This window comes from Sporothrix brasiliensis (genome assembly GCF_000820605.1).
Source record: "Sporothrix brasiliensis 5110 chromosome Unknown Cont17, whole genome shotgun sequence".
NCBI classification, from domain to species: Eukaryota; Fungi; Ascomycota; class Sordariomycetes; order Ophiostomatales; family Ophiostomataceae; genus Sporothrix; species Sporothrix brasiliensis.
In genome coordinates, this window is record NW_024467136.1 from 3628892 (window position 1) to 3653188 (window position 24297).

The 24297-nt window shown below is 53.7% G+C and overlaps 9 protein-coding genes across 9 annotated transcripts; 5 read left to right on the forward strand and 4 right to left on the reverse strand.

Annotated features, from left to right (window-relative positions):
* Nucleotides 1-582: 582 nt before the first annotated feature.
* SPBR_09154 (uncharacterized protein) lies at nucleotides 583-783 on the forward strand (the record flags this gene model as incomplete). The annotated part of the gene is made up of 1 exon (XM_040767280.1): nucleotides 583-783. The coding sequence occupies one exon, from the start codon at nucleotides 583-585 to the stop codon at nucleotides 781-783; it is 201 nt and encodes a 66-aa protein (XP_040621039.1).
* Nucleotides 784-1582: 799 nt separating this feature from the next.
* On the forward strand, nucleotides 1583-2334 carry SPBR_03192 (cysteine dioxygenase; the record flags this gene model as incomplete). Its single annotated transcript, XM_040761495.1, has 2 exons — nucleotides 1583-2135; nucleotides 2204-2334. The coding sequence occupies 2 exons, from the start codon at nucleotides 1583-1585 to the stop codon at nucleotides 2332-2334; spliced, it is 684 nt and encodes a 227-aa protein (XP_040621040.1).
* A 1126-nt stretch (nucleotides 2335-3460) lies between these two features.
* On the reverse strand, nucleotides 3461-4769 carry SPBR_02855 (endoglucanase b; the record flags this gene model as incomplete). Its single annotated transcript, XM_040761158.1, has 2 exons — nucleotides 3461-4500; nucleotides 4580-4769. The coding sequence occupies 2 exons, from the start codon at nucleotides 4767-4769 to the stop codon at nucleotides 3461-3463; spliced, it is 1230 nt and encodes a 409-aa protein (XP_040621041.1).
* A 2696-nt stretch (nucleotides 4770-7465) lies between these two features.
* On the reverse strand, nucleotides 7466-7899 carry SPBR_03332 (chaperonin GroES; the record flags this gene model as incomplete). The annotated part of the gene is made up of 2 exons (XM_040761634.1): nucleotides 7466-7753; nucleotides 7852-7899. The coding sequence occupies 2 exons, from the start codon at nucleotides 7897-7899 to the stop codon at nucleotides 7466-7468; spliced, it is 336 nt and encodes a 111-aa protein (XP_040621042.1).
* Nucleotides 7900-8946: 1047 nt separating this feature from the next.
* SPBR_02363 (protein kinase) lies at nucleotides 8947-11531 on the reverse strand (the record flags this gene model as incomplete). Its single annotated transcript, XM_040760666.1, has 3 exons — nucleotides 8947-9677; nucleotides 9749-11141; nucleotides 11235-11531. The coding sequence occupies 3 exons, from the start codon at nucleotides 11529-11531 to the stop codon at nucleotides 8947-8949; spliced, it is 2421 nt and encodes an 806-aa protein (XP_040621043.1).
* Nucleotides 11532-14176: 2645 nt separating this feature from the next.
* Nucleotides 14177-14754, forward strand: SPBR_03277 (uncharacterized protein; the record flags this gene model as incomplete). The annotated part of the gene is made up of 2 exons (XM_040761580.1): nucleotides 14177-14406; nucleotides 14460-14754. The coding sequence occupies 2 exons, from the start codon at nucleotides 14177-14179 to the stop codon at nucleotides 14752-14754; spliced, it is 525 nt and encodes a 174-aa protein (XP_040621044.1).
* Nucleotides 14755-15552: 798 nt separating this feature from the next.
* SPBR_02497 (glucanase b) lies at nucleotides 15553-17583 on the forward strand (the record flags this gene model as incomplete). Its single annotated transcript, XM_040760800.1, has 2 exons — nucleotides 15553-16730; nucleotides 17361-17583. The coding sequence occupies 2 exons, from the start codon at nucleotides 15553-15555 to the stop codon at nucleotides 17581-17583; spliced, it is 1401 nt and encodes a 466-aa protein (XP_040621045.1).
* A 1392-nt stretch (nucleotides 17584-18975) lies between these two features.
* On the reverse strand, nucleotides 18976-20716 carry SPBR_02633 (uncharacterized protein; the record flags this gene model as incomplete). Its single annotated transcript, XM_040760936.1, has 2 exons — nucleotides 18976-20125; nucleotides 20250-20716. The coding sequence occupies 2 exons, from the start codon at nucleotides 20714-20716 to the stop codon at nucleotides 18976-18978; spliced, it is 1617 nt and encodes a 538-aa protein (XP_040621046.1).
* Nucleotides 20717-23235: 2519 nt separating this feature from the next.
* SPBR_03005 (aldose 1-epimerase) lies at nucleotides 23236-24294 on the forward strand (the record flags this gene model as incomplete). The annotated part of the gene is made up of 1 exon (XM_040761308.1): nucleotides 23236-24294. The coding sequence occupies one exon, from the start codon at nucleotides 23236-23238 to the stop codon at nucleotides 24292-24294; it is 1059 nt and encodes a 352-aa protein (XP_040621047.1).
* Nucleotides 24295-24297: the final 3 nt, after the last annotated feature.

The window sequence follows — 24297 nt, forward strand, 5'->3', positions numbered from 1 at the left end:
CGTTGGGCCATGGGGGCATCTCTTGGGGTCCACCATGCAGTGCCGCACAGTGCCCGCGCCCTGTGGTTGGCCGTAATTCACACTTTTTGGCCCTCCGGTACTAGCCGTCAGCGCTCACTCGCTGAGACTCTGACTGCATTTTTCACTCTTTACGTATTCGTACGTACGCTCGGCCATACCGTACCAGGACCCCGCCAGCCCGCTCCCTAGCACCGGTGTGCTGCCGGTGCGTGACTTCATTCTTCACCTTTGTCTGCCGCCGACGCTACCGCCTTCCCACAGCGGCCAAAAATGAGAAACAAATACGAAGCACTGTTCTGTCTTATCTTTGCACATAACTTGCTCAAGGCCACTAAATTCTTAGCGGCCTCCCCACTCACAGAGGTTCCCAAACGGCCCAAAAATGGCCACTGAAAAAGCACCAATGCGCCCCAGGGCCAGTCTCTTCCGACTTTTCCACGACAACTTGCCTCGCAGAAGTGCCACTAAAGTACGCAGAACAATGACATAGAATCACCTGGAAAAAAGGACAGTTTTACTTTTCAATTCTGTGCTCTCGAGTATCCTGCCGCTTCCTCTATCATGCTGCACGACCTGCACAAACTGCACAATCTGCACGACGCATCCATACCCCCCGTTCGCATCCAGAGCCCACCGCCATTGGCGAACCAGGAGAACATCCGAGGAGAAGATCCACTCGTCGCCCAATATCCCACGCCGACACCCACGCTCGCCCACGTCGGACCGCCCAATAGCAACGGCAACACGACGCACCGAGCCTGAGTGAAGCCGATGCTGCAGTCGGCCCCTCCAACCGCCACTGCGCCTTGCAACCCGCGTCTCTCCCATCCACGGCCGGCAGTCGGCGAAGCCCCCCAAACCCGACGTCGGCTTTTCGTTTCCTTGTTTTCGTTTTCGTCCCTTCGTTGTCTTTGATTGACGACGGTTTCATTCCTTTGATCTTTGAGAACGAACGACACAGTCTGCTGTCTGTCGTCGTTGCCGGCCATCATCCAACACGAGGAAAGGCCAAAAGAAGAAGGAGCCAGCGAGTTGCACCACAACAGCAAGAGCGAACTAGAGCCAGGTCGTTCGACAAGTCGTTCGGTCAAGTCATCTGACGCCGCCTCTTTCTCTCACTCCTTTTCTTATTCCTTCTGTCGTTGCTTTCGATTTCCGTCTCACGCGGACATCCTTTTCCCCATCCACCCTCTTCCCACCTTCCCTGTCCCTGCTGTACGCTTGTACTTTCCGGCACCACCCATTCCGTATCAGGCGACGACCATTTCCCCCTCACTTGAGCGAGACTTTGTCGACATAAAAGAGGCCTTGTCCAGCCCTCATCCAACCCTCGTCTTTCCCACTCCATCGTCCTGTCGACGTGTCCTATTCATCTTTCATCCTCCAATTCCCTAGAGCCCACCCATCCTAAGACGCATCCTAGCATCCCAACGCCCCATCTCTTTCATCCCCTGAAGAACATCCCTTGTCGTCGTCGACATCGCACATCGTCGTTCTTTGTCGTCATCGTTTGTATCGCTTGCATCGACTGTTGTCATTGTCGTTTCGCATTATCGTCGCGATGGCCATTAGTGTTCTGCCCGTCAATGCCGGTGCATCCGCATCGCTCGATCGTGCTGACGATCGCGTCGAGGATGTGTCCCGCTTCGAGCTGCTCGTTAAGGCCCTCAAGCAGGCGCTGGGGCCCTCGTCTGGCCTGACGTCTGACGACGTCGACGTCAACCACCTTAGACGCCTCATGGAGGAGTACGATGCCAGCGACGAAGGCTGGATGCCGTACAACTTTGGCGACGCCAGCCGCGGCTACACCCGTAACCTGGTTGACGAGGGCAACGGCAAGAGCAATCTGCTCGTGCTGGTCTGGTCCCCGGGCAAGGGCAGCCCCATCCACGACCACGGCAACGCCCACTGCCTCATGAAGATCCTGCGCGGTGACCTGACCGAGACGCGCTATGCGTTCCCAGAGGACAACGCGGCCGGTACCAGCGAGCCCAAGCCGATGACTGTCACGTCCGAGAAGACGTACCACGAGAACGCCGTCGCCTACATGGCCGACGAGCTGGGCGTCCACAAGATCTGGAACAAGGGCAGCGACTTTGCTGTGTCCTTGCACTGTAGGTCCCTCCCCTCCGTCTTTTTTCGTTTCCATGTACACCGACGCTGACCCGTCCCTCTTCTCCAGTGTACACGCCTCCCAACGTGGCCAAAGGCGGCTGCAACGTCTTCAACGAGAAGACGGGCAAATGCTCACACGTCAGCAAATGCGGCTACTACAGCGCATATGGCAAGCTGCTCAAGGACTCTGACTCTTGAACGGCAACACCAACCGCCCATGTTTTTTTTTTTTTGGTTTTTGGATTTCTTTTTTGTCCATGATATGACTGATGAGAGAAGAGACGGAGAAGAGAAGGGATGTGACCACATCTTGGAATAATAATGGACGAGGGACGAGAGAGGCAGAAGACAGAAGGAGATGTGTTGACTTAGCTGTTTTTGATCTTCATCGTTGGCAACATGCAATATATTTTTTCATTCTCCCAACTCATGCCATGTCGTCTGCTGCCACCAATGACCGTGCACGATTCGCCTGGCAAGACCTCGTCGCTTTCCACGTTTCCCATCTCGCTGGTCGCTGGCGTCGTCTTGTCGTCTCCACAGTGTCCAGCAGGCTGGGACTGTTCTGTTGATGGGGTGCAAGGGTTTGGTCAGTACAAAATCTTCGTAGGGGCCAAAATGATGAAATGAGGTCCAAAATGTCGAAACAGGTAAAAAGAGGAGAACAGAGAAAGAAGAGAGTTGAAATGAGAACCACAGGAAAATCTGGGGGAGAAACAAGCATAAAAGTATGCCGGAGAGCGAGCTTGATGCTGGAAAACGGCAGAGGTCGGTCCGTCGCGCGCTGCGATTGGTCCGTTGGCGATTGCGTGATTGACTAGTTTCGCTCGTCGGTGCTACGAAGCGTCATTTGGAGGAGACGAGATGCCGCACCGACGGTCACATGACCGTACTAAACGACAGAGCTATGTTCTCCTCGCCATGACGTCCCACCCAAAACGCCAAACGACGGAGACGACACTGGCTGTAGTATGGACCGAGAGTATCGAGCGACCGGAAGATGTGTAAAGGATCGGGTGCCCTGCATGATTCGCCGATCGTGCTTTCATATTGACAGCAAAATTTCACGAACGAGACCGCCGCGAATGCTCTGCAAGGCGAGAGAGATCACGAGCGCGACGACGAGACGGGTTCGGTCCCGGGATGCACGGGCGCAGGATGAACAAGTTACGACATTGTTTACTATTCGACAAGGAGCTCGACTGTTTGTATCTGACGCGTCTTACATATATATTTGACATTTACGCATGAAGCATACTCTGGCCAAAGGTTATGATATCCACACCCTCCTCACACGATTCAACCACTCCCAGGCCACGACCCGTTACCGTCTCTTCCGCCGCTCTGCCCCTGGGATCGGACCAGGCACGGCCGCCTCCACTTGCTGCAACGGTTGGCCGGCATTCGGCGGGCCGACAAAGCTACCCGCACCGCATGCCGCCTGGATCGCCGTGCATTTCTTGTCCCACACGTCGCAGTTGGCGTCGCCCGACGGCGGGGCGCTGCTGTAGCACGCGGCCTCCTGGTGGAAGCAGTTCTCAGAGGCATCCCAGCATCCGGCCTCGGTCGTGTAACTCGGCACCTCGACGCCGCACCAGTTGGCATTCTTGATGAGGCACGCGCTTGGCACAAAAGCGACGCCGGCATGCTGGGCTACCACGGCCAATTTGTTGGGCTTGGACGATGCTGAGCAAGAGGACGAGGACGAGGACCAGGACGGCGATGGCGATGGCGACGGCGCGGTCGAGGGCGAGGCATCGATCCGGTTGTTGCCGGCTGCGTTGGCCTTCGAGCCGGACGTGTCGTCGGCCGTCGGGAAAAACACCGGCGGGCCAGGCATCGGGTACGGGAAGACAGGCGTGTAAATGTTGAACGTGACGGACGGGTCGCCCGCCTTGACATGGCCAGGAATGGTGGCCTCGTGGCCCTCGGGGATCGTGAGCAGCTGCCCGCTGCTTGTCCCCCCCACAAAGATCTGGGCGCACCCGACATAAAACTGCGGATCGCCCTTTTGTGCCTCGTGCAGTGCCAGCAGCTCCGGCCGAGCAAGGTACGCACCCGCAGGCAGGCCGCTTGGGAGCGCCACCGAGAGAAGGCCGTTGGTGGCTATGAGCTTCTCGGTGCACCACTGGTCCGTGCTGTTGTCGTAGCCGTCCTCGTAAATCTTGAACCAGCCAGTCGAGGAGGCGGGCGTCTCGGACGCCATGTCGGACACCTGCCGGAGGTAGACAGCACAGGGACCTTTGTGTGACTTGTCGATGGCACCCGGAACAGAGCCGTCTGGGTTTTCACGGAACTCAAATGTCAGCGTCGAGCCGGCGCCGACGGGGCAGGTAAACGCGACGGAAGCGAGCCCATTTCGGCCTGTAGGAAGACACACACGTTAGCTTTTGTTGATTCATCGTCCATAATTTATCGCAAATGCCAAAGGTATACTTGCCACATATCATGTCTGAGCTGGCCAGGTCCTCGACGGGGAACGTTGAGGTCTGGGGGTCAGTCGGCTGACGGACACAGGTGCCGTCGCCCTGGTCGACACCGTTGACAAAGAGTGTCGTGAACGAAGTGTGTGCCGTGGCGGCCGTGGCGAAAGCTACGGCCACGGCCAAGACAAGGGTGTTGAGTCTGGGCATTGCGGCGACGTGTTTTGGGGGGGTCCTATTGAAGCTATGTTGATGTCGTGGTGATGAAGGGCTTTGAGAGGGGTTTTCGGTTGTTTCTATTGTTTGTTTATTTCGTTTGCTCACCAGGTCTCGTGATTTCGAGATTCAACAACGTGACTGAGCCTGAGACTTTGGTAGAAAGTCGGACTACTTCGAGAAAATGACAAATGAATGACAGAAAATGGAGAGGTAGGAAGACGTTTATAAATAAGAGTGAGTGTTGTGAACAAAGTCAAAGTGAGTGAACAAGTGTATGAATGAAATAATGCGTGAATAAAGGAATGAAGATAAGCGCTGCTCTGAGCCGGCCACAATCAAAGGGAGAAAAAGGAACGAAACTGAAGAAAGAACATCAAAGAAAATTTATCTGAGAGTTTCCAGACTCAAAGCGATGATAAGGGCGACTAAACGAACCGAAAGGGGGCGGAAACGACTTGTTATATGACCCTTTGAACCATCTCCTATATTATGTTGGTTGCTTCGTAGACGCCCGCGATCCACGGCTGACGACTTTGGCCAACCGTCTGCACACTCGCACCTGTAGCACCCATGCACCAAATTTCCGAATCGTCACGACGGCCGCTTTCGTGTCAAATAAAATATTCTGCTCCTTTGTGCGCCAAATCGCGTTGACCTGCATCCTTCTGTAGACCGTTGATCCATGTTTTTGCGAATTCCTGGTTACCCGCAGCTGTTACTTGAGAGGGGAGGGGATACGATCGATTACGCCTTTTGTGGAACAGGTACATGGATTGTGACAGAAAGTCCATCAGTTCTCGTCGGCTGGGATGTAAAAGCATAGGCAAGAAAAAGTATGCCAGGCACGCTACATAAAACGTGGCGTGCTTGTACGTCGACATCCTTAAGTGTGTCCCGAGTCTCCTTCTGAGGACAGGAGAGAGCGATGTTCCACAGCCAGGGGTTAAGAGCACAAAAATATACACGATTCTGACTACCACAGATGCTCCACCATGGGAAGAAGACACCACAGACAGTATTAGTACGGAGACACAGGATGCACAACACGGCCCACGTATGTGGCGAGAAAAGACTGGACTGAGATCAACTTCACACACTTTGTCGCAAAATAAACATGGGCGTCGTAACCCCCTTGCATGTTCATATCCGCAAATATAACGCTCATGGTGAAGACCCTCCACGTTGCCTATTTATGAAAAGGGGTGCCAAGATGATGCTATCTGCTTTGGAGCTTGTGAACATAAATGAGCTGAGGATGTCTGTGTAGGGGCACGGCAGTTAAGTCGAAACGACAATTATACTCGTCGACAACATGGAAGTAGCGGATAAAGTAAGCCAACCGCCGGAGAAGACTCAATGCTGGTAAACGGGTTAAAAGGGATGACGACGGAAACCAGGGAGCGCATACCAATACAGCCCATGTCGGAATACAGCGGACGATCTACGTTGGGATTTTACCTTTCAAGTGCCGCTTTCAAGAGACAGGATAAAATCATTACTAGAAAAATAAGAAGCGCCCAGGTCCCGGCAAAATCAAATAGAGTTTTTCTCACTCCAGGATAACCGAGCACCAGATTTAAGATGTAAACGTCGAGGAAAAACGAACTTGGACATGGATAATCACCATGCAGGTACCTCACATATAGTGAGGAAGGCAAAGTCGAGCGGCAGGCATAAATATTGCTGGTTTACATCTACCGAGAGACCCATTTCGTCTGTAGGTTTCGCCGAATTGTATACATACAGGGACGGCAGGGTCGTCTCTTCTGGGTACCGCTAGCCATGGGCGAAACGCTGTAGCTGAATGTCAGGTTGTCTTCATCTATTCGAAACGGCAGGTCGCATTTGGTTGGTTGGCAGGGATTGTAAAATAGACGCGCCCAGAAAGGATGCTGACGTGCCTCGGGTCGGACAGAAACTACCTTTTTAAAACCTTCCAGTCTAATCGATGCATCCTCAGAGACAGTCATTTGGTTGCTATGCTCGAATGTATGAGTGGAGATGGATTTGTTTTCTATCTAAAATTCGTCCCCGTCTTTGAAACTGGGCTTGTTCGCTTTTCGTCCCCTCTTCCCTGCGCTTCTATTCAATACATGATATGGTTGTACAAAAAGCAGGCAAAAAAGGTGGGCATAAATCTTTCATTCACATCATGTTCCCTCCCTATTCGCTGTCCTTTTTGTGTAGTCCTTTGGGTAGAGAGGGTCCGTATTTTGTAATGTTTTTTATATGTTGGTACAAATGGTGTTCAAGCGAGAGTGGAAGCAGGGCCATGCACAAGAAGAGACAAAGCAGGGCGGACAAAAGGGGCTGAGGAGATCCAGACCACATAAGGGTGGACCGTCTCTCCCTCGACCGTTCTTCCCGCCTTGGTCCTTTCATGATACAACACCCTCATCACTCCAACTCCCGAAGCGCTCATGTCCGTGAGCATGCAGAACCGTTTTTTTTTCTCTAATTTTTTTGGCTTCGAAAATAGGGCGAGCGTGCACACTACCCAAGTCTTCTTTCTTTGGCCATTTTTTTTTTTTTTTTTTTTTTTTTTTGAATTTGTATTTCTATATGGTGTCGGTCTCGGGCTCGAAGAACGTGTTTTTACTCGTTGATCTTGGCAAGGATCCTGGAATTGGTCAGCACGCTCTGTCGGTATCCCTCATGTCTTTCTCGTTCGAATCTCCCGGTGTGACTTACTCGCTGTCGCGGAACAGGTGGTACTCCTCGTCGCCCACCTTGATCGGGCTGCCGCCGTACTGCGGGATCAGGACCTTGTCGCCGGCGGCAACGCCCATGGGCGTCCGCTTGCCGTCCTTGTCGAGGTTGCCGGGGCCGACGGCCAGAACGTGCGCCTCGTTGAGGTCCTTGACACTCGACTCGGGCAAGAAGATGCCGCTGGCGGTCTTGGTCTCGGACTTGGCACGCTGCACCAGCACGCGGTCCAGGAGGGGGACGAGGGACTTGATCGAGCGGAGGCCAGACTGGGAGGGGGGAAAGAGGACAACTGTTAGAACTTGCTCTTGTGGAAAGGGGACATGGCCGGTTCGCATGGCTCGGCCTAACAGCACTGCCCGCGAACGAGAGGTTGTGCCGAAGCGGTTGGGAGGTGCTGTTGTTTACTCACCATTGTGGAGGTTTGGGTGTGTCGAAAGAGCTGTGTGAGAGAAAGAAAAAGAAATGCCGGTCCGAGAAGAGGTCCAATTGGCAAGAGGTCTGAATCCGGGGTAGCGGTTGTACGTTACGAATTGGGGGGATGACGGGAGAGAAGAAGTGTTAAAGCTGCTTTTGCGCCAGCCGGCCGGAAGGTTTTTCTGCGGGTTGCCGAAGAAAAATCCAAGAGCTTCTAAGAGCATCTACGCTCTCCATTCGCATAGGCGCGAGCCCAATCCCAGCTACTGGAATAGCCGACTGGCTTGCTGGCCTGACCGTCAGGCGAACTGGAGCAACCCCAAATGTTTTCTGGGGCCCGTTTGGGCCCGGCACAACAGATTTTCCGGCGCCGCCTTAGGCCTAGACCATCGGCTTACAGCGCGTCTACAGCGGTCTTTTTTAGCGGCCTCGACAGGGGCCAGCCATATAGAGCTATGGATATTCAGAAGACCATGATCTCACGATCCAAGCTGCCTGATGCCAGCAGCGTTTGTGTTGCTGGAAATATACTGTATTATATAACTCTAGACATTTTCAATCTATCAGCACGCCATTACCCAAGGACTGGTCCCCATTCAGAAATCTAGCCTATTCCCAGCAACCCTGGCGAAACCCATTCACTGATGGATTCACAGCCATCAAATATATGTATGTGCCTTTTCAACCCGAGCCCTCGACGAATGTTTGATAAGATGATGTTTGAAAAAAGAAGAAAACATGGTAAAAAAACAATGATGCAATAAACATAAACGGCTAGAAATTCAAAACAGACACTCAAAACAGTGTGAATAGGATGTAAACAGAGGGTCAATATAAATGGAGTGCGAAACAGGAAAGGCAAAAGTGCAAACGCAAATAAATCCGGAGTAGAATATAAAACAACACAAGTATATCCAGAAGAACCCAGTAAACCGTTAGAAAAAAGCACGCTCCATAAACTTCCGTTTTTCTTTCGGCCTGAAACATAAGTTGGCCTTGCATTTGCTCAGCGAAGCTCAGGTCGATCGATTAAAATAAAAAGCTTCTACTTCACGACTGGGGTTGGTTGTTCGAGTATATGCGTGTGCGTACTAGAGCGGATGATCCTGCCGGGTTCAATCTGTCGGCAGATCACAGTGTCAGCGACCCACGGGTCCTTGATCAGATCCGCCATCTTGATTCGGTCCTTGGGGTCAATGGCCAGCATGCTGCCGATGACAACACGGCTCTCCCGGGGAAGGAGCCGAAGAATGCGCCACGGGCCGCGAATGACCTCGCGCTTTTCTGCCGGCTTGTCTGCGGCCTTGCCAGACTCTGCCGACTTGTCGACCGCCTCCTTCACATCGTCCTTTTTGTCGGCCTTGTCGGTAAGATCGTCATTGTTGGTCTTTTCGGCGGTCTCGGGTTTGATATTTGTCTCGGTCACGTTAACCTTCTCCTCTGCGACGTCTTTCTTATCACTAATCTCCTTGGCCTGTTGCTCAGGCTGCTCAACCTTTTCCTTCTCTGCAGCCTCCACGAGAGGTTCCTCGTCCGCCCTCGCTGAGCTGCCAAGGCGGCCAGCCATTGCCAGCTTCTTGGGATCGTGGCCCGGGGTGGGCTCGGCTGCAAACAACTTGTAGGAATTGTCGGACAGGCGAGGGACCTTCCACGGAAACCTTCTAAGCGTCATGCAACAGAATATGATGGCAAGAGACCAAATGTCCACCGCCGTAGGGTCGTATTTTCGTTCGTCGTAGACTTCAGGGGCCAGGTACGGGTCGGATCCAACAATACCTAAGCGACAGCATCAGTAAGGTTTCAACAAAGGGGGGAAAGAAGATGTTGACTAGGGAGCTATCACGAACCTGAAGCCATCACGACACCACTCTCGAATGGATACTTGAAGACATGTGCACTACCAAAATCGATAATCTTCATAATGCCGTGTTCACTGACAACGACGTTGTCGAGCTTCAAGTCACGGTGGGCAAGGCCCATGCTGTGCAGGTACGTCACGCCGCTCACAATCTGCAAGAAACAGCAGGCAACCTCAGCCCTTGTCATCTGGCCAGTCATGACGATGGCGAAAAGGTCGTACGGCGCGTACTCCATAACCTCGTACCACTTTTGTTTCTCGCGAATGATGTCGAGTGTCTCAATGATGTTGCCATGATGAAGGGATGAGCCAATGCAATATTCAGCAGTGAGCTTCTTAACGTAGTCCTTTTCGTTCTCATAGGCATGACGAGCGCGGAACTCCTTCACTGCGAAAACAGTGTTGTCCTCACTTCGTTTCATTAGACGAACAGAACCTCCGGCACCGGCTCCCAGCACCTTGCCGAGCTTTCCGTATTTGGATGTCAAGCTGTGCTCGTCTCCAAACGGAATCTGCGTGGACGATTTTGATCCGGGGAGCTTGGCTGAGCGTATAGACATAGCTGGTGACACCGCCCGCTTGATCTTGTGGTGATGGGATGGACCAAGCTTGAAGAAGCGCTTCAAGTCAGACATAGAGCTTTGGCGACTGTGCGTGATCTGGCTGTCCTCCTGAGCGGCGTCATCGTGATTTTTCTTGTGTTGGTGATTCCCGAACAGGCCTGAATGGCGTTTCTCGTCCTTGTGTTTTGGGATTGAAATTGTCGACGCCGTCGGTGAAGGATCCTTCCGTTTCGACAGCCGGGAAAACATGAAGCGCGGCTCGATCTTGTTCTGAGGTTGGCGCTTATTGGCAGCGTACGGGTCATGGGAATCGCCAGCCGGTGTAAACGGCCGAGTGTAGAACTGCGCCGCAGAGTTGTTTCTCGAGGGACTAACTTCACGAGATACCGGGAGCGACTTTCCGCCGCCGACACTGCCACTGGAACCGCTAACGGTGGGGCCGATGCTAAACATGCCCTTCCGGTGGTTGCCGTCGAGGACCTGGTCGTGGATGCCGGATGAAGAGACGGGGCGGCGGGACGTGTCGCCGGACGTTGCAGGTCGATTATCGGCGACTGCTAGGTTGGCCCTGGATGCCGGTGGCGATGCATCTTTCGAGGACTCCTGTGGGGTAATAACACCATGGCGCGGGATTTGTGAAGAAGCGACGTCGGTCGGCACAAGGGGTGATTTCCTCTCGGCGTCAAGGTAGGGCGTACCGGATGGCGTCAATGGCGGAGACTGTATCTCGTGGGCTCCTGCACTGAGCATGGGAGAGCCGCCCGAAGCGGGCGTCTGCTGGCCACTAGCGTGACGGGAATCGTCGTCGTGGGATACAGTCTAGACAATGAGTTAGAAACGTCCGATTGCGGATGCACCGGTGACACAGGGGCCACTGGAGGAAAGCGAATGCGGAAAAGCATGAAAACATACTCTAGAAGCTGGCAACGACATGGGCTCATAGGCGAAATTGGCGACACGCAGTCCTTGTAAGCGTGCGGCACCGAGCGAGGTTGTGAGGTCCCTCAACTGCTCCGGGGTGACGTTAGCATCGACGACGCCTGGCTGGGAGCCTGCCGCCGGCTGGCCCTTCGTTGCGAAATCTGTGTCCTCGATCTGGTGCTGGAAACGGATAGATGACCCGGGCCGTCCATCGCTGGTCGAGCCGGGCGTTCCGGCCGCTTTGGGCGCATCGCGGACCTGCTTCTGCGCCGGGGCGAGACCTGTCATGGCGGCAATCTTGCGTTAGCAAACGATGCTATGCGACTTGTATTTTGCCGAGGGTCCTGGGGCCTCGCCGGTTGCGAAGCTCCTGCGTCCGTCAAAAGAAAGAGATGGAGGACAATAGGAGGTGCAAGACGGTAAATAGGAAGAAATGGTATCTCGTCCGACTGCCAATGCTTTCGTTGCGTTGCGGTGCTGGCCGAGGAGTTCTGGTTTTGTGACGTTCGGCGGGGTAAGTCAAATCGTAATCACAATCTTACCTTCGGGCAGTGAATCCTCCGCACCAGCCATTTTCACGCTCGCTAAATGATCGTCAAGCTCTTGCCAATTGACAGGAAATAATTCGCCGCGTTTTCTGTGATGGGGCAATCCACAGAAGTCGCGACAGTGGCGAAAGGTGATCAGCAAGTTGTGAAAGGAGGAACAAAGACAAAAAAACCGAAACCAAAGAGGGCGTCAGATGCTGGCGTGGGACGAATGAGATTTGGAGAAACAGGCAAACGACAACTGGCGATAAGGACTGCTAGGAGGGCCGAGGCGTAGAGACGACGTAGGGTAGGGCCCGCTCGGCGGAGGACGAATAAGGAATATAAAGGAAGAATGGACGTTCAAACGAGGCGGAAAAGAATGTCAGTTTGATCGCAACGGTATAGACGAAGACGCGCCAAAGGGAAACGAGCAAAAAAGTAAGAGAAAGTAAAAATCATGCAAGGGCGCGGAGAGCGCGAGGAAAGTGGCCAACACTCAGCAGAGCCGATGGCCGCCACTCAAACAGAAGGAGCGAAACGAAGCGCGAGAAAATTTGAGAGAGGAAAGAGGGACCATTGTTTCCTGTCAGAAACGACAGGACATGTGCTAGCACCACTGAGCAGTCTGGCGGGGCAGTCGCGACCCACGGGTACAAAGCAGAAGCGGCGGTTTGCTCGGCTTTACATGTACACCATGCCTGCCATAGACCTTCTAATACGCATCCAGTTCCTTCCCGCCCGACTGTGTGGGGCAGGAAGGAACGGGCGTGAACAGACAACTTACAGAGCAAACGGGACTCATCGCCGTTTCATTTTAAAAAGTTTGCAACAAGAATTTATGTCAGGTCTCGTACGAGTTCTGGCAGGTATATTTCTAAAACCTTCACATATGTCCAGGTACGGTGCTCCTACGTGACGCCAATCTGTTAGGCCAACGGTAGCTAACAACACCCCGCGGAAGGAGTGATGTAAGGGGAAATGGGAGGCGGTTTGTAAAAATAAAACAGCCCTTTCACAGCGCCCAAAATAACCACTTGAAACTGAATCTTACAGAGGATAGGAATGGGTTTTGGGCCTGATGTAAGGAGCTTGGACCCCGAAACAGTTGCCTCGTTTGCGGTTGAAGTCCTGAAATAGAAAGAGAGAGATGGTTAAGAAAATGCGAAAAGAGCCGCTGCATTTTCGAGAAGGAAGCAGCCAAGAACGGTGATGAGTTTGTTGTCACCGAATCTCCATAGGGTTAACGGCTGTATTGTCCCTGTCCTGCCCGACCGTGCGGCTCTTGATAGTGGGTCTCACCGTTGCGCCGAGCACCTGGCTCACAGCAGCCCTCTCACGACTGAGCTTCGATATTAGTGGTTCGTTCTGGAAGCTCTACTGGGATTCATTGGGTCGAAGCTGTATTTGAGCAAGGGGACACAACAACCATCCAGTTCCTCCTTTGCCGTCATTTTATAAAATTCGCTTCTTATTAAATAATCTCTGTGGTGTAAGGATAAATAGCAACGGCATTGAATACCCCACGTCCAAGATCCGAATTACGTCGCCCGGTACCAATCGTTAAAAATCGTTTGTGTCGGCACCTGATGATACTCTCGGAACCTGACTTCTATCTAGATGGCGTGCGAGGAAGATCTGTTATTCATTTTGGTCACAATAAACATACGGTGCAGTCTTACCATAGTAATCTGAAAATGAAAGATTGTATCCCCTCGTATGAGCGTGAGAAGGAGAGGTTCATGAAACCAAACACTGCTCACGTCTATCTTCTTCAAGAGCTCTTTAGCCCAATTCATATCCATGAAGGAGAGCTGTTTCTATGCCAATGCTTCTCAGACCACAACACGGAAGTTTCCACTTCCGTTACTCTGGCAGTTTGAGGAAGCAGGGTGACCATCGCTCTCTTGGTTTGTAGAGTCAGTATGATTGGGTTTCCTCAATCCAGATTGTATGTAGCCAATTAGCGATCACATGCAAGGTGTAGAGAAAGTCGTTTCCCAGCTTTGTACCGCACTCAGATTCAACAAAACTAATTTTAAAAAGGACCAAAACTGTTCTCCATCAATTAATGTAATTGTAAGTCTTTGTTCTTTTTTTAAGCAGCTGTTTTGAATTGCTTGTTTGCTGCGCGTTGAGTTGCATCGCATTGGCGAATGGTCTACGTCATGTTGATGATTGGCTAGAAAAGTGCGCCCATTGGGTACGATCCAAATAGATGACATCATGGCCAACAGGAGTGGGTGACTTTGCCATTGAGCACGCCTCCACACAAGATATAAAAGAACTAGAGCCCGTGAATTAGAGCGAACGAAGGGATTTACTTCAAAAATCACCGTGAAATACAAACTCTACCAAAAAATCTCATCTCTTGTTTTCTTTCACATTCGTCCGCAAATCTTCAACATGTCGTTCCTCACAGAGAGCACTCTCCGCCGTGTGGCAACGGCGGCCCCGAGAATCTCGGCCACCACCTTCGCGCCCCGTGTTGCTACTGCTTCGTTCATCCACAGCCGGCACCTGTCCAGCACCGCGCCTCAGCGCAAGACCGTCACCGAGTCCGCCAAGGACACGCTGAAGTCGGTCGACCGTGCCGTCTCGGACAAACTTGTTGACGGCATCAACATTGGCTGTAAGTGAAAGTCGTGCTACAGTATTTTGAAGATCAAATGGCACAGAGGACTGACAGATTAGCCGCCGTTGCCGACAAGGCCAAGGAGGCCAGCAAGGACATTACCGGCGGCCGGGTTGCGGGTAAGGCCGATGAGCTACGCGACGACCTTGCGTCCAAGGCCAAGCACGCAAAGAACGACGTCGCATACAAAGCCGAGGAGCTGCGCGACGACCTTGCGTCCAAGGCCAAACACGCAAAGAACGACGCCGCATACAAGGCCGATGAGCTGCGCGACGACCTTGCGGCCAAGGCCAAGCACGCCAAGAACGAAGCCGCTTACAAGGCGGACGAGTTTACAAAGGAGAGATGAAGCATCGGGTGAAGAATTCTACATTCCGGAAATATTTCATTTTGATTTGATGGGCGTTCGCATTGCATTTGCGTCGAGGCTTGACTTCCGAGTATGGAGTATACAACAATACAAATGAAAACTTAAATAAAAACCCGAGATATCAAGCAAAGGACTGGAGATCAAGACGGCGAATGCATCTATCATGGTGTCTAGTATTCAGGAGTGCCACTAGCGAAACGTTGGAAGGACGTTGGAAGGTGCGCCCTCCATTTCTGGGAGCGAGGTGTTGCCCCGCGACCCGAAAGTCCGGGCGGCACCTGCGAGTTGCGCCGGACTTGCGCAAAATCAATACATATTCGGAGAACACGGGCTGCCCCTTCCTCGCCAGCTGAGACTGGTAGACTTTGTTTTTCGAAGGGCAGGTGCGAATGACTGTGGCAAATGCAGGGATAAACAAGAAAAAGAGGGTGCTTGGTGGACATTGCCTGGTTTGTTTATGGCCGACTTGAGTCAAGCTGACGACCCGCGCAAGCTTGCTCAAGACACCCCCCTTTGCTTCTACTCCACCCAGCCAACTTCGTTGTCTCCTTCATTCCAAATTCGGGCAGGCATCGGACTCCCTTTGCATACCACTGGACCTTAACTGTTCTGGTTACAGTACTATTACTTTTGGTCCGCCCGCTCAGCTTTTACATTTTCTTTCTTTTCTTTTTTCTTTTTGGACATCACCGTTTATTGCATTGATACTTGACTATCTTGCTGAACAAGAACCCCCTTCCCATCTCCAATTTCCACTCTGCGTCGGACATCATCATCATGCCTGACTCGCTCGTTCTCCGCCTGCAAAACACCTCGCCCGACGAGGTCTATGCCTACGTCACCGGCCTCGACATCAAGAAAAACTCACGCCGCGTCCTCGTCGCGGCTGACGGCCACTCGCTCTACTACCCCGTCGACCCGCCAGCTATTCTGCAGCCCCTCCAGGCCGATGTAGCAATCCCGCTCGGCAAAAACGGCGCTGTGACCGATGTCACCATCCCGCAGATTGCCGGCGGTCGCATCTGGTTCAGCCGCGGGTCCAAAAAGCTGACCTTCTTGCTGAACCCCTCCAACAACCCCGTGGCTGGCCCCGCGCTGGTTGAGCCGTCGGTGCTCAACCCGTCGGACCCCAATGCGGCCGTGGATTTTTCGTTCTGCGAGTTCACCCTCAACTCCGACCAGCTGTTTGCCAACATCTCGTACGTGGACTTTGTCGGCCGCCTGCCTATAGCGCTGACCCTGCAGCGTCAGGGCGGCAGCAAGGAGGTCCAACATGTGTCCGGCATGCGCGCCGAGGCGTTTGCTACCGTCTGCGACCAGCTGCGTGCCCAGGCCAAGCGCGATGGCAAACCATGGGACAAGCTGATTGTCATGCCGCCCAATGCCGGCCCCAACGACCAGCCCCTGCGGGTGCTGAGCCCGACGCACGGTGATGCCGTCGGCGGCAGCTTTGCGGGCTACTACGAGCCGTATGTTGACCAAGTGTGGAAGCAGTATGCTGGCGGTAACAAGCTTAGCATCAACACCCAAACCAACCTCGGCGTCGTCGACGGAACAATTAGTAATGACCAGCTTGTGTTTGATGGGGAAGGGTTTAACAAGCCAACGACCGATGACATTCTGGGCTGCAATTCGGGTCCCTTTACGACAGGGTCGAGCCGAGTCCGCAACGCCATTATTCCCCGTCTGGCGGCTGCCTTCCAGCGTAGTACGCTTCTCACTGACGCGGTCCAGCCCTCCGCCAATCCGCAAGGGTTCTACACGGTCGATCCCACCAACCACTACTGCCGCATTGTGCACGCTGCCAACCTCGATGGGAAGGGCTATACCTTTGCATACGACGATGTCCAGGCAGACGGCGGCGCCGACCAGAGCGGCAAGGTCAATGCTGGCGATCCAGAACTGTTCATGGTGTCTGTTGGTGGCTATAACGTGTACGCCGGCGACCGGTTGCCGTAGGGCTGTGGCCGTTCAATCCGGGTAGTCCCGACCGGCCGTGATGGAGAGAACGAGGCCGCTCGCGCCGACAATTTATTTGAGGATGAGGGTAGGGAGGGCGGTGAAGGTACAAGAGGGGACGGCGGCAACGAACACCCAAATATAAGGGACATCAGCACAGCTGACGATGATTCGGGGGCCAACATAATTGACGATGAGGAGAGAGAAGCTGCCTCCATCGGCCCGGGACATGGATCTCGTGGGGACGATAGTGGTGGTGTGCAGGCTGAGGGACCAGAACACCCAGCCGCAAAGAACAAGGGCCGCAAGTTGGACCGGGGTTGTTTTAAGGCGCTTTATGTCTTTATTTTCGGTAAGAAAACCGGAGGAGGCTGAACTGACTGACGAAGTCCAGTCGATTTTTCTTGTGTATTGAAAGTCGTTGCTGGTATTATTGCCGATACGAGATAGACAACTAGAAATATTAAATATACTATGAAAACAGAATTGAACAACAAAATCAAAAGAACAAGGCAGGCCACGATTTCATAATGTGACTCACACTTCGAGGTATAAAAACTTAGCAGTTGCCACCATTTCCGTCCTTCCCACTCTCACTTCTATTGCTTCTTGCCGCCTCCAAACAGGCCGCCTACGGCACCGCCGACTGACTTCACGCCGCCGCTGACAGCGCCTGCAGCACTCTTGCCGCCGTCCGCCACGGCCTCGGCGCCGCTGCTGATGGGTGCCGGCGTGCCCGACGGCAGGTATCCACCCTTGTCGTCCTTGCCGTTGCGCTCGGCCCTGTTTACGCCCTCCTTGGACGCCCAGTCGCCCACCGGCTGCGCCAACCCGCCCTGGCCCAGCTGACCCGCCACGAGCCCGTTGACGCCGTCCTGCAGCGTGTCCACCTGCTTGATGCCCGTCACCTTGGTCTTGGCCAGCGTGTCTTCGGTCGCGTAGCTGGCCTTGTTGTGGCGTGTAAAGTAACGAAGGTACAGGTCCTCGGCCCAGGGCACCCAGCTCTCGTAGAGTTCGTTGTATTTGCCGTAGGCGGCGCCAGACCAGGTCTGCTGCTTCTGATCTTGGTTATTATTGTCGTTCTGGTTGGCCGAGGCCGACGATTGCGGCGAGGACTGTGTGTCAGACATTGTGGTTTTGGTAAGAGATTTTTGTTTTCTTGAAAGTTGCTTCGATGAATGCGCTCGTCAAAAAGGGGAATTTGTTTGGTAAGAGTAAGACTTTTGTTGAACAAGGAGAAGAACGTGTCGAGGCGATCTGTGCTGTGATCGGCAGCATCACTTCTTTATATTCACAAACCGTAGTAATGACTCCATATCTCCCCTACGTTAACCACGTTTTCTGGGATCCTTCTTCTATTGTTTGCTCGTTCTTACGTCGTTGCACGACAATTGCGTCGTCTTGTGGCGAGTTTTGCTGTAGTTGGCTTGATATCGATATTGGTTGTGGGGATCGCAGACTAGGCGCCTCCGACGTCATTTTTCTGCACCCTGGTTAAAAAGGATGCATCCTGGAAATCGGAGCACACCCAAACCTCATGCACTGATGTAAGAATAGCACATTCATAGGCTATTTCAGATCTCCATCCACACCTTTAATTCCTTAGGAAGGCTTGCCAGCCAGCCATCCAGCGCAGCAAACGTGCGATCTCATTTTCCTTTCCCAATCAAACAAACCTTGGTTTTTGATGTAACCCTCTTTTTCGGCCATCCTTGCGGGGAGGTCCTAGCCACTTGTGCAACGGAGATCTCACAATGCTAGGATAACACTTCTGGAAAGAAGATTGCAACATGCTGCCTCGCTGCATTTGGACCTAAAACTGAAGACTGCTATTTTCTGACTGCGTCATTCTACACTGTCAGATGCACGGCATGAACAGAAGTTAAAAAAATGCACAATGCTAAATACCAAGAAAAGCAAGAAGTCGTTATAGCGCCATTTTCCTTTTAATCCCAGTTTTATCCATGGTGTCATAAATTGCACGTACATGCCAAAATACTCCCATAATGCGAGTAGCGATATCCGAAACGAGGCGTGGTACATAACCACGAGGAATGAAAGAATGGAAGAATGAAAAGAAACAAAACAAAACAAAACAAAAGAAACACAAGAAAACGAAACTGAAAGAAGGAGTGTCGTCGAAGCGTCGGGGTATCCGCGAAAGGTGAAAAATGCTGCAAGGAAATAGAGAAAATATAGAAAGCAAAGCGATGAAACGAATAAAAAGGGCAAGATCATTGCTCATGTCAATGTGGTCTGGCAGAGGAGGGTGCGATGAAGGCGTTGAAAGAGTGACGCGCTCCAGCCGGCCTGGTCGTCGGTCAACGGCGGGGTGGGTGGCCGTGCCGCTGGTGACGTTCGCACATAGATTGCAACACCATCAACAGTGCCAAAGTTGTGAGGGTCGCGAGGAAAGTCAAACTCGGCGTAGTCTGCCTCAATCATCTGCTGGACACGCGACGATGCAGGATCGGCCAAGCCGCCCATGTCATCCACCAAGACGGATGAGGGCCGTGCACCAGCTGCAGCCGCAGCACCTTCGTCCACGATGCGACCCCATATCATTGCGGCTGGGCGCGCAATGTCCGTCACAATTTGGCGCACAGGCACGCTCGGCGCGACGGATATCACAACAGTCGTCTCATCCACTGCTAGGAAGCCGTATGGATCCTCAAGCACGGAAACGCCTTCCATGGCGAGTACGGCCCGGTCGGCCGCATCGTACGCGGGATCTTGCGCAAAACAATCTACAGCAACCGGCTGTGGCGCTTCCCGAGTTGTCGCTGCTTTCACTGCTATTCCGTCTGCTTCCGAATCGGTCTCCGAGTCGCTGTCTAGCTGTGTTTCCGCGCCGCCCTCTGCGTCTGCTTGGATCTGCTCCAACACATCACGCACTGTCAGCATCATGGCATGTTGCACAGCGTGGCGTGCACTGCCGCCCTCTCGCTCTTCGGTCATGGACGAGCACGCAAAGGCCACAATCTTGCGGACAATCGCTCGCCCACGCGGCACAAGTTGCGGTGCAAGGCTCGCAAAGAGTGTTTCGCGAAGCTGGTGGCAGGCGTCGCTTGCTTCCCACGTGTCTCGATGTCGCCGGAACGCAGCCTGCAATTCGTCGACGTTGAGTCGTGCTTGTGGCGCAGGAACCGTTGCTAGAGAGGGCTTTGCTTCTGTAGTCGAGAGAGACACGGACGCAAGGCCGCTCGCCAGTTCTGCCACCGTGCTGCTGCCACTGCTGCTGATGGTGCCGTTCGCATCACGGTACCGGGCCTCCTGGATGTGGCTTATGCGCAGTGGAAGAAAAGCCCTCGTTGGGTCATACCGCCGAATGTGCCACAAGGCGTTGCCCGTAAGCTTTTCAATGTTCCAGTAATCGATCTGGGGTTTTACGCTGCAAAAGACAGGCGTTAGAAAAGAACACGTTCTTAGTGGTCGTACAAGAGCAAGGCGAATGGGGCACGACGACATGCACCTCGTCTTCTCATAGCATGCTGCCGTCGTGGCGGACAACGTACTTTACCAGAACAATGTCAGGGTGCACGGCAGTAGCAGACACGGCGCCCGACTGTGTGGTCAGCCGCACCCGGCGGCCGTCTATGCCGCAAACAGTGACGGTGGCATTCCTGTCGCCGGACCGGACGCCAGCGTTATGGTCAAGCTGCAGCCCCAGTTGGCGAAGCGCGCCACGCGTGAATAAGGGGACGCCAGCGTCGTAGAGGGCCAGGACCCGGCTGGCCATGGCCGCCATTTCGGCACGACGCTGCTTCAATTCGGCAAACTCATCCACGTCTGAGTTGCTGCCGTCGGAGCCAGCGTCGGTCTTGCAGTCCTTGGTGGGCTCGGGTGCATCCGACACGAACGTCGATGCGTTTGTCAAAGTCGTCAAAGCGCCTAATGTCGTCGACGACGTCGAACGCGAGATCGCACGCAACGGCGAGGACAGGCAGTCCGGAGACCGCCGACGCGGTGTGACGCAGCCCATACTTCCCAAGTCGAGCTGAATGTCAAGCCAACATCGAAATCCGTCGACAAGGAGGGCGTTTCGAGGCCGTTTGGATTGGTCTTTTAGAGGTCCATGGACGTGGATGAGGCCATTGTGCACATATCTGGGGTGGGACAAAGAGGAAGAAAGGGTAGAACCAAAATAAAAGAGAAGTACGGAAAGGTAGCGACGACAGCAACCAGGGAGGGGTGTGAGAAGGTTAAAAGGGAGACTCAATGATAAAAGGAAAGGATGTGCAGTGCTGTCGAGCATTTACTACGAAGTAGTGTCCGGGGGCGGATGTGTGTAATCCAAATCCACTTGTCGTACCTCACAGTGGAGGGCTCGGTGGCCCCAACCGAAACAAAAAATCGGCCGAGATCTTGAAGGATCGCCGTTGCAAGGTAAGATTTACGTCCAGCTGGCTAATACACAGCCAGCCGGAGAGGACTTTGGTCCGGATAGTACCTTCCTTCCTTTCACCCACCAATTTGGACCAATTCTGGCCCCTGGCCCAATCACACCAAAACAGGTCGATCTAGGAAGGAGCTCTTGAGAGGGACAAGCAGGTGCGACCGACACACGGAAGGGGAGAAGAAAAAAAAAAAAAACCATTGTCTGTGCTCTTCGTTGGCTTTGCTCCCCGAATACGACAGCAGGGTATTGCGAGGTTGCAGCAGTCCCGCCAGAGAGGCAAGCGCAACGGAGAGAATCGAACGGGACTGGCCAATGCAGAGAAGGCAGGGCAAGGGCGGCTGGAAAGGGGCGCAAAGAAAGTTTGCGTACGAAATAGAAAGTGCACAGTCGATCGATCTTGCCGCGCTTGCTAAGTACTTTGCGCTTTCTCATTTCGGACATTTTCCATCGTTTGTTTTGAAAGCCGTTTCAACTGGGTGGGAGCTTACTTTTTTTTTGGCCCCCTTTTGAAAGGGCGTTCTTGCGTTTTGTCTACCGAGGATTTCGAACGCAATGAGATGCCTCGCATGTCGCACATGTTTGGCCATCCTTGCCTCTCTTTCTTTTACTAATTTGATTTTCTTTCCCGCTCGCCCGTGTCGACCAGGGCGCATCGGCCCCCCTGTTGTACCGGCTCCATCACACCTTCTCGTACGAGAGACTGGCCCCGCCCATTTCGTCCTTAGCTCCGTAGCTTCCGCCATCTGACGAAAAATACAACTTAAATAGCGTTCAATTGTCCATTGCTTTCCCCCCCTATAAGCTCGCAGTGAGAGCAGCATCTTGCTACAGTCAACCCTGTGCGTCATTCTGCTGATCTGGATTCGTTCTGTCTACACAGTAGACAAAATCTTCAACGTTCCTTCCTTTCTTGTCCCTCAGCACTCTCGCCAGGCGCCATACGATGTATGCATTCGTCCCAATTCACGACAGTAAATTCCCAGACGAGACAAGTTGCTCCGTTAGCGGCTCCGGTGGTTGGTTCAAGTTTCCGTTGGTGCATTAGGCCCTTGTAGCTCCCCCGAAGCGCCCTTGTCTAGGGGCTTGCATAAAGATCCAGTAGCTCGCAGGTAGGCAGGCAGGCTAGGTGAGCCTGCAGGAACCGCCAGACATAACGGTGTAGCGGTACATAATCATACACATATCATGCGTGACGATGGAGGTACATGTACATCTTGTTGGTAACTACGCTTCTCACAGGCGCTAGATTGTAGGGGCTGGGTGAGCGCTAAAACGGGGAAGACCTCCGTAACAAGAATGCTGGAAGCGTAAATGACCAGCAAGAGTCCCTGAACCTGCACCCCCACGGAAGACCAAATGGGACATCGCCGTCTCCGACTCGTTTTGCAGCGGAGTAATTATTCGCCAACCCAATTGCAATGGTTCAGACTGTCCCGATGCCGATGGGTCCGCGACAATCGCCGCCACCGTCTGTGCACACTGCCGTAGGCCCTTTGTCTTGGCATGGTGGTCACGAAAGCTTGTCGAAATCCGGGTTCGTGACCGTCAACGTGATCGGACATCTGCTGACATATCTTGGACTTTTGGAAGGTGTAGACAAAGCCATGCTTACATACGCAGTGCATCTGCGATCCATCGGTGACGCTCCACCCAAGAAAAGCTCTCCACTCACGTCCCAAACCTGCTTCGCGGAACCACGGCCAAAACGCGACGGCCATCGGCCGTCTACGGCGTTCACTGGTTCTTTATTCTCGGGAAAACACCGCAAACCGCAGTTTGGGCTCAATTTTCTGCCAAAGCGCAGGAACACTGCGAAATATAAGGGGAAAAACTCCGTATGTTGTACATAGAGGCGGCAATATAGGCTAAATGCGATGGGACTCCCCTCGCCAACGTTAGCCAGGGAAACAGAGGGGTAGCTTCTGGGCACCATGCCGTCCCAAGCCACATAAATTCGGCAGCTTCCTCGTGGTTTTGTTTGTCTGTAAAATATACCAGAAAAGAATATAAACAAGCAAGGCACCTATCGACGACTTTGAGAAAACCGTAGCACGCCCCAACTTTGCTCCAATACACACAGACAACCGCCGTCGACCTACGTCATGGACGGCTCCGCATTTACCTTCCTTGCGCGCGGCGCCATCATCCAGCACTTTGAGATCCACGGCATCGACATTGTCCAGGGATTCCCGACCACCGAGCTATACGCATCGCACAACTCGCCATACTTTGGCGAGACAATCGGCCGTTTTGCCAACCGCATCGGAGGCGCGGCCATCAAGGTTCCAGGCGGCCTCAACGGCAAAGAGTCCTACCCCTTGGCTGCCAATAACGGTGTCAATGCGCTGCACGGCGGAGTCGATGGCTGGGGCAAGCGGACGTGGGATGGCCCCTCACCGGTGGGCGTGAGCCGCGAGGTGCCTGGCCTGAGCCCCTCGACCCTCGACAAGGGCGGCGAGACCGTCCAGTTCACCCTGGTCAGCCCCGACGGCGACGAGGGCTACCCGGGCACGGTCAACGTGTCGGTCAAGTACTCGGTGGGTAAGCAGAAGCTGCCCGAGAAGGACGGCGTTGAGGCCACGGTGCTGGTCATTGAGTATGAGGCTGAGCTGGTGGACGGTGCCGACGAGACGGTCATCAACATGACCAACCACTCCTACTTCAACCTGGGCAACCTGCCCACGATCGAGGGCACCGTTGTCGAACTCGGAAGCACCAAGTACCTGCCCGTCGACGATGGCGGTATTCCCACTGCCGGCCCCTCGACCTTTGAGGGTGTGGACACCGCAAAGCCGTTTACCCTGGGTGCGACGGACCCGGACGTTGACGACTGCTTCATCGTCAACGACAAGCCTACCACGGTCCCTATCGACACGCGCGGCGAGCCGCTCACGCGCCATCTGGCCGCGCACCACCCCAACACGGGCATCCACCTGGAGGTCCTGAGCACGGAGCCAGCCTTCCAGTTTTACACCGGCAAGTACATTGACGTGCCCGCCGTTGGCGGTCTACCCGCCCGAGTTGCACGCAGCGCTTTCTGCCTCGAGCCCAGCCGCTATGTCAACGCCTCCAACGTTGCGGACTGGAAGGACATGGTGCTGCTGAAGAAGGGTGGTCCGAAGTACGGCTCCCGCATCGTCTACCGCGCATGGAAGGAGTAGATG